The sequence below is a fragment of the Heterodontus francisci genome, chromosome 25 (genome assembly GCF_036365525.1).
Source record: "Heterodontus francisci isolate sHetFra1 chromosome 25, sHetFra1.hap1, whole genome shotgun sequence".
NCBI lineage: Eukaryota > Metazoa > Chordata > Chondrichthyes > Heterodontiformes > Heterodontidae > Heterodontus > Heterodontus francisci.
Genome location: NC_090395.1, coordinates 62288773 through 62301753, shown reverse-complemented (window position 1 = coordinate 62301753; position 12981 = coordinate 62288773). Strand labels below are relative to the sequence as shown.

At 42.2% G+C, this 12981-nt stretch overlaps 1 protein-coding gene across 5 annotated transcripts in view; it reads right to left on the bottom strand.

Annotated features, from left to right (window-relative positions):
* Positions 1 to 12981, bottom strand: part of LOC137383922 (plasma membrane calcium-transporting ATPase 1-like) — a 274484-nt gene that overhangs the window by 76278 nt on the left and 185225 nt on the right. For all 5 annotated transcript variants that reach the window (XM_068057310.1, XM_068057309.1, XM_068057314.1 and 2 more), the window contains 2 exons: positions 4844 to 5086; positions 4030 to 4271 (listed from right to left, as the gene is read on the bottom strand). In XM_068057310.1, coding sequence (XP_067913411.1) covers positions 4030 to 4271; positions 4844 to 5086 — 485 coding nt within the window. The remainder of the gene's footprint in view (positions 1 to 4029; positions 4272 to 4843; positions 5087 to 12981) is intronic.

The following is a 12981-nucleotide window of genomic DNA, read 5'->3' as shown; positions in this document are numbered from 1 at the left end:
ATGAATATAGGAGGTATGATCAGTAAGTTTGCAGATGACATGAAAATTGGCGGTGTCGTAAATAGTGAGGAGGAAAGCCTTAGATTACAGGACGATATAGATGGGCTGGTAAGATGGGCAGAGCAGTGGCAAATGGAATTTAATCCTGAGAAGTGTGAGGTGATGCATTTTTGGAGGATGAACAAGTCAAGGCAATGTGGTTGACTCTTGCATGCCCTCTGAAATGGCCTACCAAGCCACTCAGTTGTATCTAACTGCTATGATAATAAAAAATGAATGAAACCTGACTGATCACCTGGCATCGACCTAGGCACCGGAAACCACCACGGCAAACCCAGCCCAGTCGACCCTGCAATGTCCTCCTTACTAACATCTGGGGCTTGTGCCAAAGTTGGGAGAGCTGTCCCACAGACTAGTCAAGCAATAGCTTGACATAATCATACACTCAATCATATCTGACAGACAATGTCTCAGACACTGCCATCACTATCCCTGGGTATGGCCTGTCCCACTGGTAGGACAGACCCAGCAGAGGTGGCAGCACAGTGGTATGCAGTCGGGAGAGAGTTGCCCTGGGAGTCATCAACATCGACTCCGAGCCCACGAAGTCTCATGGCATCAGGTCAGACATGGACAAGGAAACCTCCTGCTGATTACCACCTATCGCCCTCCCTCAGCTGATGAATCCGTACTCCATGTTGAACAGCATTTGAAGGAAGCACTGAGGGTGACAAGAGCGCAGAATGTACTCTGAGTGGGGGATTTCAATGTCCATCACCAAGCGTGGCTCTGTAGCATCACTACTGACCGAGCTGGACGAGTTCTAACGGACATAGCTGCTAAACTGGGTATGCGGCAGGTGGCGAGGGAACCACTAAGAGGGAAAAATATACTTGACCTCGTCCTCACCAATCTGTCTGCCGCAGATGCAACTGTCCAGGACAGTATTGGTAGGAGTTACCACTGCACAGTTCTTGGAGACGAAGATCCACCTTCACATTGAGGATACCCTCCATTGTGTTGTGCGGCACTACCACCGTGCTAAATGGGATAGATTTCGAACAGATCTAGCAATGCAAAACTGGGCACCCATGAAGCGCTGTGGGCCATCAGCAGCAGCAGAATTGTACTCAACCACAATCTGTAACCTCATGGCCCGGCCTATCCCCCACTCTACCATTACCATCAAGCCAGGAGACCAACCCTGGTTCAATGAAGAGTGCAGGAGGGCATGCCAGGAGCAACACCAGTCATACCTCAAAATGAGGTGTCAACCTGGTGAAGCTACAACACAGGACTATCTACGTGCCAAACTGTATAAGCAGCATGCGTTAGACAGAGCTAAGCAATCCCATCACCAACAGATCAGATCTAAGTTCTGCAGTCCTGTCACATCCAGCCATGAATGGTGGTGGACAATTAAACAACTAACTGGAGGAGGTGGCTCCACAAATATCCCCATCCTCAGTGCGAAAGATAAGGCTGAAGCATTTGCAACAACCTTCAGCCAGAAGTGCCGAGTTGATGACCCAGCTCGGCCTCCTCCTGAAGTCCCCAGCATTACAGATGCCAGACTTCAGCCAATTCGATTCACTCCGCGTGATATCAAGAAACGACTGAAGGCACTGGATACTGCAAAGGCCATGGGCTCTGACAATATTCCAGCAATAGTAGGGAAGACCTGTGCTCCAGAACTTGTCGTGCCCCTAGCCAAGCTGTTCCAATACAGCTACAACACTGGCATCTACCCTGCAATGTGGAAAATTGCCCCAGTATGTCCTGTACACAAAAAGCAGGACAAGTCCAAACTGGCCAATTACTGCCCCATCAGCCTACTCTCAATCATCAGTAAAGTGATGGAAGGTGTCATCAACAGTGCCATCAAGCAGCACTTGCTTAGCAATAACCTGCTCAGTGACACTCAGTTTGGGCTCTGCCAGGGCCACTCAGCTCTTGACCTCATTACAGCCTTGGTTCAAACATGGACAAAAGAGCTGAACTCAAGAGGTGAAGTGAGAGTGACTGCCCTTAACATCAAGGCAGCATTTGACCAAGTATGGCATCAAGAAGCCCTAGCAAAACTGAGGTCAATGGGAATCGGGGGAAAACTCTCCGCTGGTTGGAGTCGTATCTAGCACAAAGGAAGATGGTTGTGGTTGTTGGAAGTCAATCATCTGAGCTCCAGGACATCACTGCAGGAGTTCCTCAGGGTAGTGTCCTAGGCCCAACCATCTTCAGCTGCTTCATTAATGACCTTCCTTCAATCATAAGGTCAGAAGTGGGGATGTTCGCTGATGATTGTACAATGTTCAGCATCATTTGCAACTCCTCAGATACTGAAGCAGTCCATGTAGAAATGCAGCAAGACCTGGACAATATGCAGGCTTGGGCTGATAACTGGCAAGTAACATTCATGCCACACAAGCACCCGGCAATGACCATCTTCAACAAGAGAGAATCTAACCATCTCCCCTCGACATTCAATGGCATTACCATCGCTGAATCCCCCACTATCAACATCCTAGGGGCCACCAGTGACCAGAAACTGAACTGGAGTAGCCATATAAATACCGTAGCTACAAGAGCAGGTTAAGAATGCCGCAGCGAATAACTCACCTCCTGACTCCCCAAAGCCTGTCCACCATCTACAAAGGCACAGGTCAGGAGTGTGATGGAATACTCTCCACTTGCCTGGATGGGTGCAGCTCCAACAATACTCAAGGAGCTCGACATCATCCAGAACAAAGCAGCCCGCTTGATGGCACCCCATCCACAAACATTCACTCCCTTCACCGCCAACGCACAGTGGCAGCAGTGTGTAGCATCTACAAGATGTGCTGCAGCAACACACCAAGGCTCCTTAGACAGCACCTTCCAAACCCGCGACCTCAGCCACCTCGAAGGACAAGAGCAGCAGATGCATAGGAACATCACCACCTGCAAGTTCCTGTCCAAGTCACACACCATCCTGACTTGGAACTATATCGCCGTCCCTTCACTGTTGCTGGGTCAAAATCCTGGAACTCCCTTCCTAACACAACTGTGGGTGTACCTACCCCAAATGGACTGCAGCGGTTCAAGAAGACAGCTCATCACCACCTTCTCAAGGGCAATTAGGGATGGGCAATAAATGCTGGTCTGGCCAGCTACGCCCAAATCCCATGACTGAATAAAAAAAAACTATGGATGGTTGGACCCTAGAAAGTAGAGGGTCAGAGGGACCTTGGTGTATTTGTCCATCAATCACTGAAGGCAGCAGCCTGTGTGAATAAGGTGGTTAGGAAAGCAAATGGGATACTTGCCTTTATTAACAGAGGCAGCGCAGGGAGGTTATGCTGGAGTTGTATAAAACGCTAGTTAGATTACAGCTGGAGTACTGTGTACAGTTCTGGACACCATACTATAGGAATGATGTGACTGCACTGGAGAGAGTGCTGAGGAGATTCACCAGGATGTTGCCTGGGCTGGAGCAGTTCAGTTATGAAGAGAGACTATATAGGCTAGGGTTGTTTTCCTTGGAGCAGAGAAGGCTAAGGGGGGACCTGATTGAGGTATACAAAATTATGAGGAGCATAGATAGGGTAGATAGGAATAAATTTTTTCCCTTAGCGGAGGTGTCAATACCCAGAGGGCATAGATTTAAGGTAAGGGGCAGGACGTTTAGAGGGGATTTGAGGAAAAATTTCTTCACCCAGAGGGTGGTTGGAATCTGAAACACACTGCCTGAAGAGGTGGTACAGGCAACATATAATGAGTATTTAGATGAGCACTTGAAATACCAAAGCATTCAAGGCTATGGACCAAGTGCTGGTAAATGGTATTAGGATAGCTGCTTGATGGCCAGCACGAACACGATGGGCCTGTTTCTGTGCTGTATAACTCTAGGACTCTATGTTCTCCCTTCTTCAGAACAGCATCTTGACGCTTTTCTCACCCAGTGAAGGCAGAGATTATTTTTCAGTCTCATTCCCACTGACAAAATTTACATTACTTAGTCATGTGTGACAACAGCTAAGAAAACTTGCTCACTTGCGTAGAATGATCTCAGAGGCACCCTTGCTGTACATGCGGAAACTTCCATCGACATTCTTTAGTACTGTGCTCATGGACTTGCGTGCAGAGTTGAAGGTATACACCTTATAAAGTTTCTCTTCTGGAATTTCATTGCGTACAGCCTGATAATCTTGCTTCAAATCCAGCACAAAACCAAGCAAAGCACATTCAGTCTTATTTCCTACATGACGAGGAAGGCCTCCTTCTTTCTCAGGGGGCTGGGGAATGAAGAGACAAATGAAAAAAGGTCAACAGTAACACAACAACATTTCCTGTAAATATTAGCCATAATGCACAAAGTATCCAGAATTATAAACTTGGTAGGAATTCAGCCATGCAACATCTCCATTTATCAATGATGTTCATTGTGGAAAGTCATTAATCTTTTTTCCTCTTTTCCACAAATGTAAACAGCCTAACCAAAATATACAATTTCAGTGTGGTGTATACTCGGGAGGAAAATTTCCAAACATATTTTAAGACATTTACAAAAGCTTGGAAAAATTCGAAACTAGTCTGATTGGTCTTCTCTTGGTCAAAGGAGAGTTCTGTTTACATAGTGTGCAAGTCAAATCAGTGGACCAGATGTGAACAATTCCACAAAAGGACATTTCTATTCAAAGAACAAATTTCAACTTTAGAAAATGCTCACTATTCCTAAAAAGCTAATCCCCATTTAAACAAGCAAGTTTCCAGTCATGACCATGAGGGAATTAAACAAACACTTCAGCTTTCCTAAAACCAGGAAAATGTCAGTATTTTAAAGAATTTCCCCCAAATACTAGCTCACCAGTATTTTGGTAGTGTAAGCAGAGTTAACGGCAATTCCATTGACGATCCGTTCCAAAACTTTTGGTAAAAGTGCATCTGCGGTAGGTATTTGCCTGTAGTGCGTTTCTCCAATATAGGATTGTACTACAGTCATCCTGTTCATGGTGAGAGTACCCGTTTTGTCTGAGCAAATAGCTGTGGCGTTGCCCATAGTTTCACAAGCATCCAAATGTCTGACCAAATTATTGTCCTTCATCATTTTCTGTCAAAACAAATTTAAAAACCATAAGATTACATAATAGCTAAATTAGTCATTTCCATTTGGGAGCTTGATTTGAATATGATAATTGAATGATCTGAGTGATGGATAAGTCACATGCATACTTAGTGGGGTTAAAAGCTCCTTTCACAGACCATATATTACTTTGCAATACTGCAAGGTTTACCTCCATTCAAAAACGATTAAATTCTAATGATTCATTTTTATTTTTTAAAGACACTAAATTCCCACCTTATTATTTACATCGATCAATTAAAATCATTGGCTATTTTTCTACACTACATTATAACAGTGTACTTCATTGGCTGTAAAGATCTTTGCGATGCTCTGAGATTGCGAATGGTGCTATATAAATGCAAGTTCTTTACTGCAAAATAAAAGCCTTTGAATTATCAGGACTAGAGGAAAAAGGAGACCTCTGTGCCACGCCTGGAAGTATTACAACCTATTTCGATATACTGGGGAATGGTTTTAGCCATTCTGATTGTGTTTAACCCTATACCAATTAACTTATTTTACTGTTAATCTGAAAGAAAGCAATCTGCCAAACCTCCAGCAGTTATGATTCCTATAGGTAGGTGAATTCTGTAAACTCATGCACTAAATGATATTTGGCTCCTACCAAGTCAACATTTACTGTGTATTCTAATCTGATCTTTGTTTAAACCCGTGACCAAGTTTTAGATGGCAAATGTGAAAGCGTTCAATATCAATGTATATACTCTGTGGAATAGGGATGTAGTTATTTGTATCGTGAGAAACACATTTACCACTCATGTTATATCACTGTAGTCGAACAGCTTTCTATAATTACTGTACCACAGCTAAAGCAAATGTTTGAAATGAACATCCAAGAAAGTAAAAATGTTTTCAAAAGCTTTGTTTATGAAAACAAGAACTAATTGATCAGTCAGGAAAATGGACAACACCATGCAGATCCATCAAACTGTGGCCACTTTTCTTCTGCACTTTGAATCAAAGATTTACAGCACAGAAGGCAGCCATTTGTCCCTTCGAATCTGTGCCAATGAGAAAGAGCTACCCAGCCTAATCCCACTTTCCAGCTCTTGGTCTGCAGCCCTGTAGGTTACAGCCTCTGTATGAAAACATTTTTCCTCAACTCTCCTCTAATCTTTGCACCAATTACTTTAAATCTATGCCCCTGGTTATTGACACCTGCAAGGGAAATAGGTCCTTTCTATCCTCTCTCTAGGTCCTTCATAATTTTATACATCTCAATTAAATCTCCCCTCAGCCTCCTCTGTTCCAAAGAAAATAAACCCAGCCTACCCAATCTTTCCTCATACCAGAAATTCTCCAGTCTTGGCCACATCCTCACAAACATCCATATCAATGAACCCTCTCCAGTGCAAATCCCTCCTGTAATGTGGTGACCAGAACTGTACGCAGTACTTTAGCTGTGGTCTAACTATTATTTTATACAGTTCTAGCATAACCTCCCTGCTCTTACATTCTAGGCCTCAGCTAATAAAGGAACGTATTGCATATTCTTCACCACTTTATCTACCTGTCCTGCTACCTTCAGGGATCTGTGGACATGCACTCTAAGGTCCCTCTGCTCCTCTACACTTCTCAGTATCCAACCATTTGTTGCGTATTTCTTTGCTCTGTATGTCCTCCCCAAATACATGACCTAACACTTCTCCGGAATGAATTCCATTTGACACTTTACTGCCCACTAGACCAGTCCATTGATATCTTCCTGCAGTCTGCACCTTTCTCGCTCACTATCAGCCACACAGCTAATTTTCATATCATCGGCAAACTTCTTAATCATGTCCCTTATATTTAAGTCTAAATCATTGATATACCACAAATCATAAAAGGTACCCTAACTTCAGCCTCATTTTCCAAAATATCAGCCTCACTGAGAATGCAAAACCTTCCTCCTCTTCCACCGACGCCACCCACCTCCCCACCCCAATGTAGATATAATGTTTATGTCCTTCTCTGTGTTTCTGTCTCTCAGTCCTGGCCTCTTATACACAACAAATTTATCTGAAGAAACACTAATAACTGCAAAGACTGCTAATGCTGATCTGTATCTAGCTGGCACAGGAAGCTGAACTGTATCCTTAGCTTCTTTGGCTAGGCTCCTCTTTCCCCATTACACGATGTGCAGAATAAATCAGCCAATATCAAGATATGGTCTGGGGAATTCCAAAGCTCGGATATGAACCACCATCTCCTAGTCTATCCAATCATGAGATTTTTCAAACAATTCCAAATATGCTATCTACTTACTATGATTTAAAATGCTTCAGATCACGGTTACAAGGAGCTGGATTCTATAGAATAAACTTGCCTTTATACATTTTTGATGACATGTCAATTTAAAGGCCATCTTCATGTGTAATTCAAGAAACTTTGGCAATGCGCAACTGCAATGCAGTTGAAGCAAATGCAAGAGAACTCTTCCAAGTGTATAACTCAGGTCAAAAAAATGTTCTTCTCCTGTTAACATTATATATGTTTGGACAAAAGAACTATTGCAGTCATATAACTGAATTACTGTAGTGGAATCAGATATTGAAAAATTACACTGGAATACATCTTACTATAATTGTGCTATCAAAATAGAGGGAGATTTAATGAATATTACTGTTGAATAATAGGTTTGAAGAAGGGAATGTTGGCTTAATGCTTTATGATGATGATCATACTGAACACAGTAGTTACGTAAAACATTTTGAAGAGGCTTCCTTTGCAGATTGTGTTCTTAGGGCAGGAAAGTTAAAACCGTCGGACTTAAGAACCTGTCAAAAAATAAATTACCCAGCAAATTTTCATTTAAAATTAGCCTGTCCCGTACATCTAAACAAACAATATTAAGAAAAGTCAAAAAAAAGTTTTCAAGTGAACACACCACAAAACCAGTAACCAGCATCAGTATTTGCACAACTTGAAGTGGCAATTAAAAGTATAAGGCATCAATATAATTGTCTATACTGTAAAACTCATACTAAATTCAGTGGAGCAGGAGTTAGGGATGGCAAGGAGAATGTCATTTTAATTCTCTGTGCCCTAGGTTAGGTAATCACCAAGCTAACAGAGTTCTGATCTGTTGCAAAGTTACTGTCACTTGGCCTCCATTCAACATTTCTGCAGCTATTGATTTATTCAACCACACCCTCAAGTCCACTTTGATGCCCTAGTCCCCAATAAAACCATTATGCTCTCTGCCCCTGGCTGTTCCCCCAGTACAGCCCTCATAGCACACACTGAAGTAAATAAATATGATCTAATAGCGATTGGGTGCAGGATGACAAGGATTGGGTCCTGACTATTGAGGGGTTTTTGATATTCAAGAAGAATAGGAAGCTAGGTAAAGGTGGAGGGGTAGCACTGTTAATCAAGGATGGCATTCTTGCAATAGTTAGAGATGACCTTGGTTCAGGAGATCAGGATGTAGAATCTGTTTGGGTGGAGATGAGGAATACTAGGGGAAAGAAGTCACTAGTGGGAGTGGTTTACAGGCCCCCTAATAGTAATCACAATGTAGGACGAAGTATACAAGAAGAAATATTGGGTGCTTGTGATAAAGGGATGGCAATAATCATGGGTGATTTTAATTTACATATAAACTGCAAAAATCAGATTGGCAATAGTAGTCTGGATGATGAGGTCATATAATGCTTTCAAGTTAGTTTCTTAGAGCAGAACGCTAGGGAACCAACAAGACAGCAGGTTATATTAGACTTTGTTTTGTGTAATGTGACAGGATTAATTGATGATCTGAGTAAAGGCACCTCTGGGTAGCAGTGACCACAATATGATTGAATTTTACATCCAGTTTGAAAGAGAAGAGTGGGTCTAAAACTAGTATTTTAAACTTAAATAAAGGCAACAATGCGGGCATGAAAGCTGAGCTAGCTAAAGTGAACTAGGTGAGTAGGCTAGGAGATAGATCAATAGAGAAGCAGTGGCAGACATTTAAGGGGATATTTCAGAATACTCAGAAGTATATTCCTACTATAAAAAAAAATTCTAAGGGGAGGACCCACTATCCGTTGTCAACTAAAGTTAAGGAAAGCATCAAACTTAAGGAAAAAGCATATAATTGCACAAAGATGAGTGGCAGGTCAGATGATTGGTCAGAATATAAAGAGCAGCAGAGAATGACTAAAAGGTTAATCAGGAGAAAGAAATTAGAGTACGAGAGGAAGCTAGCTAGAAATGTAAAAGCAGATAGCAAGAGTTTCTATAGGCATTTAAAAAAGGAAAAAAGTAAAGCAAGTGTTGGTCTTCTAGAGAGTGAGAATGGGGAGTTAATAGTCGAAAATAAGGAAATGGCTGATGAAATGAACAAATATTTTGCTTCAGTCTTCATTATAGAGGATACAAAAACATTCCAGTAACAGCTGTAAATAAGGAGGTGAAAGGAAGAGAGGAACTTGGTGAAATTACAATCACCAGGCAAGCAGTATTGAGCAAACTGATGGAGCTGCGGACTGACAAGTCCCCGGTTCCTGATGGGCTTCATCTAGGGTCGTACAAGAGGTGGCTAATGAGGTAGTAGATGCGTTAGTCTTAATTTTTCAAAATACGCTGGATTCTGGAAAGGTTCAATCAGACTGGAAAGGAGCAAATATAACACCTCTATTCAAGAAGCCGTGGGGTGGGGTGCGGGGGGTGCGGGGGGTGAGGCAGAAAACAGGTAACTATAGGCCAGTTAGCTTGATGTCTGTCATGGGGAAGGTGTTAGAATCAAATCATTAAGAAAGCTATAGCTGGGTACTTAGAAAACCGAAAGGTAATCAGGAATAGTCAGCATGGTTTTGTGAAAGGGAAATCATGTTTAACCAATTTATTGGAGTTCTTTGAAGGAGTAATATGCACTGTGGATAAAAGGGAAGCCCATTGACGTACTGTTCTTGGATTTCCAGAAGGCATTTGCCATGGTGCCACATAAAAGGTTATTGCGCAAAGTAGGCACTCATTATGTAGAGGGTAACATATCAGCATGAATAGAAGATTGGCTGCCAGAAAACAGAGTATGCATAAATGGGTCCTTTTCTGATTGACAGGATGTGATAAGTGGAACCCTGCAGGGGGTCTGTGCTAGGGTCTCAACTCTTTACAATTTATATCAATGAGTTAGATGAGGGGAATAATGGCTTGGTAGCTAAATTTGTAGATGACACAAAGATAGGCAGGAAAGTATGTTGAAGCGGACATAAGGAAGTTGCAGACCAATATAGATAGGTTGAGTAAGTGGGCAAAAATTTGGCAGATGGATTATATGTGGGAAAACGTGAAGTTCATTTTAGCAGGAATAAAAAAAGCAGAGTATTACTTAAACGGAGAACGACTGCAGAATTCTGAGGTGCAGAGGGATCTAGGTGTTCTAGTTCTAGGTACAGCAAGTCATAAAGAAGGCTAATGGAATGCTATCCTTTATTACGAGTGGAATTGAAAAGAAAAGTGAGGATGTCATGCTTCAGTTATACAGGGCACTGGTGAGACCACATCCCGAATACAGTGTACAGTTTTGGTCTCCTTATTTAAGGAATGATGTAAATGTGTTGGAGGCGGTTCAGGAGGTTTACTAGATTGATATCTGGTTTAAGGAAAGGTTGGACAGACTGGAGTTATTTTCACTGGAGTTTAGAAGAGGGAGGAGAAACTTGATTGAAGTATATAAATAGTCGGTTAATAGTACAGAACTTGAGTATTGCTGAAAATAGACATGCTGTCGAAGCTTTTCGTCTTGCACTCAAGACAATTGCAAGAATAACCAATGCAAGGGAAAACAACTTATACTGCATGAGAAGAATGCTGATTGGTTGGCAAGTGAACTCTGATTAGTAGGGGCGTTGCCTTGGCAAATGCACCAGTTTACTGTGACTGACAGTTAACTGCCAAGCTTTGTTTAAAATTTAAAGTAGGCAGCTTGACTTTGATTGGTCAAGGCATTGCCCTGAGGAATGAACCAGCGAATAGCTGCAACTTATTTTGTTCAGCTGAAACAGGCTCAATGTTTGTACATATTCTTTGTCTGCAAAGAACAGGGCCCTACATATTAATATATGTAGCTTCCAGTATGCGCAAATGTGCCACACTGCGAGCCCTACTGACAATCTTAAATTGGTTGCCAGCATAATTCTTAGCACACTGTGGATTATTTAGCAAATGTTGTCTAATCGCGGAATCACATCTAATGTTGGACACTGCGTTTTGAGTTTTGCAAGCACAGGCTGGTTGGGTACGGTCCGTACCTTTCCCGTTGCGAACAACAGAAGGGACACGTTGCTTGATATGATCTGCCAGTCTTTGGGACATATGGCTTATATATCTAGCATCACACTGTCATTGGAATTCATGTATCACATTACTCATTTGTGTGATAGGCAGGACATCTTTTTGGCTTGATGGCAGCATCTGCTCGTGGCCTAACACCACACATGTTGCTACTGCATAGTAGCAGCGTGGAACAGCTAACTTTACCTGTTGCTCAGACTTTTGGGATACATTACCCTTCCAGGGTAATTTGAGGTAGACTGGGTACTTTTCAGGCCCGAAAAAGACGGCCTTAGGCCCATTCATAAGTTTGCGCAATATACAGCGAGAAATGATCTGATCAGGGTAGCCATCGTCACGCAGGATGTCTTTGATTCGTCCTATTGCGGCATCAAGCTTGCATAGTAAGCGAATGGCTTGGGCCCTATTTAAGAGGTTGCCGAAAAGGCCAATCTTACAGCACGTGGAACTGTAAGAATCCCAACGCGCGTATTGACCAGTGAAGGTAGGCTTGTGGTAGACCGTGGTAGAGAACCCCTTAACAGATTTCTGAACTAGTCCATCAAGGAAAGGGAGCTTATTTGACTGCTCCATTTCAAAGGTGAATTTGAGTGCAGGATGGAGCCCATTAAGATGTGTAAAGAAATTATTCCATGCAGCTGCGGATTCAAATGTAGCAAACGTATCATCTATGTATCAAAAATATGCAAGACGCAGGAGGTTAGGTGTCATTCCATCAAAGACACGTTTCTCATGGAACCCAACAAAGATGTTTGCTAGACCTAGAGGGGATCCCATGGCAACACTATCTCATGATGATCATGGCTGATCTTGGGCTTCAATTCCACTTTCCTGCCTCCTCCCCATATCCCTCCATTCCGAGACCAAAAATCTATCTATCCCAGCCTTAAACGCATTCAATGCCTTTAACATCATTCCAGTGAGAGAGATTCTAAGTGAAAGCAAATCCTTGGCTAACTAAGGAAGTTAAAGACAACAACAAATCGAAAGAAAAAACATAATTCCGCAAAGATGAGTGGCAGGTCAGAAGACTGGGCAGAATATAAACAGCAAACAATGACTCAAAGCTGAATAAGGAGGGAGAAAATAGAATGAGAGAAAGCTAGCTAGAAACATAAAAACAGATAGTAAGAGTTTCTACAGGTATTTAAAAAAGAAATGTGTTAAGTAAAAGTCAGCATCGATTCTCTGGAGTGAGAGACTGGGGAAGTAATAATGGAAAATAAGGAGATGGCAGGTGAATTGAACAGATATTTTGCATCTAACTTCACTGCAGAGGATACAAATAACATCCCAGAAATAATTGTGAATCAGGAGGTGAAAAAGAGGGAGGAACTGAAAACAATTACAATCACCAGGAAAAGGGTACGGAAAAAATTATTAGAACTGAAGGTTGACAAGTCCCCAGGTCCTGATGGACTTTATCCTAGGGTCTTAAAAGAAGTGACTGCTGAAATAGTAGATGCATTGGTTATAATTTTCCAAAATTCTTTAGATTCTGGAAAGGTCCCTGAAGATTGGAAAATAGTGAATGTGACTCCTCTATTCAAGAAGAGGGAGACAGAAAGCATAGGGAAAATGCTGGAATCTATTAA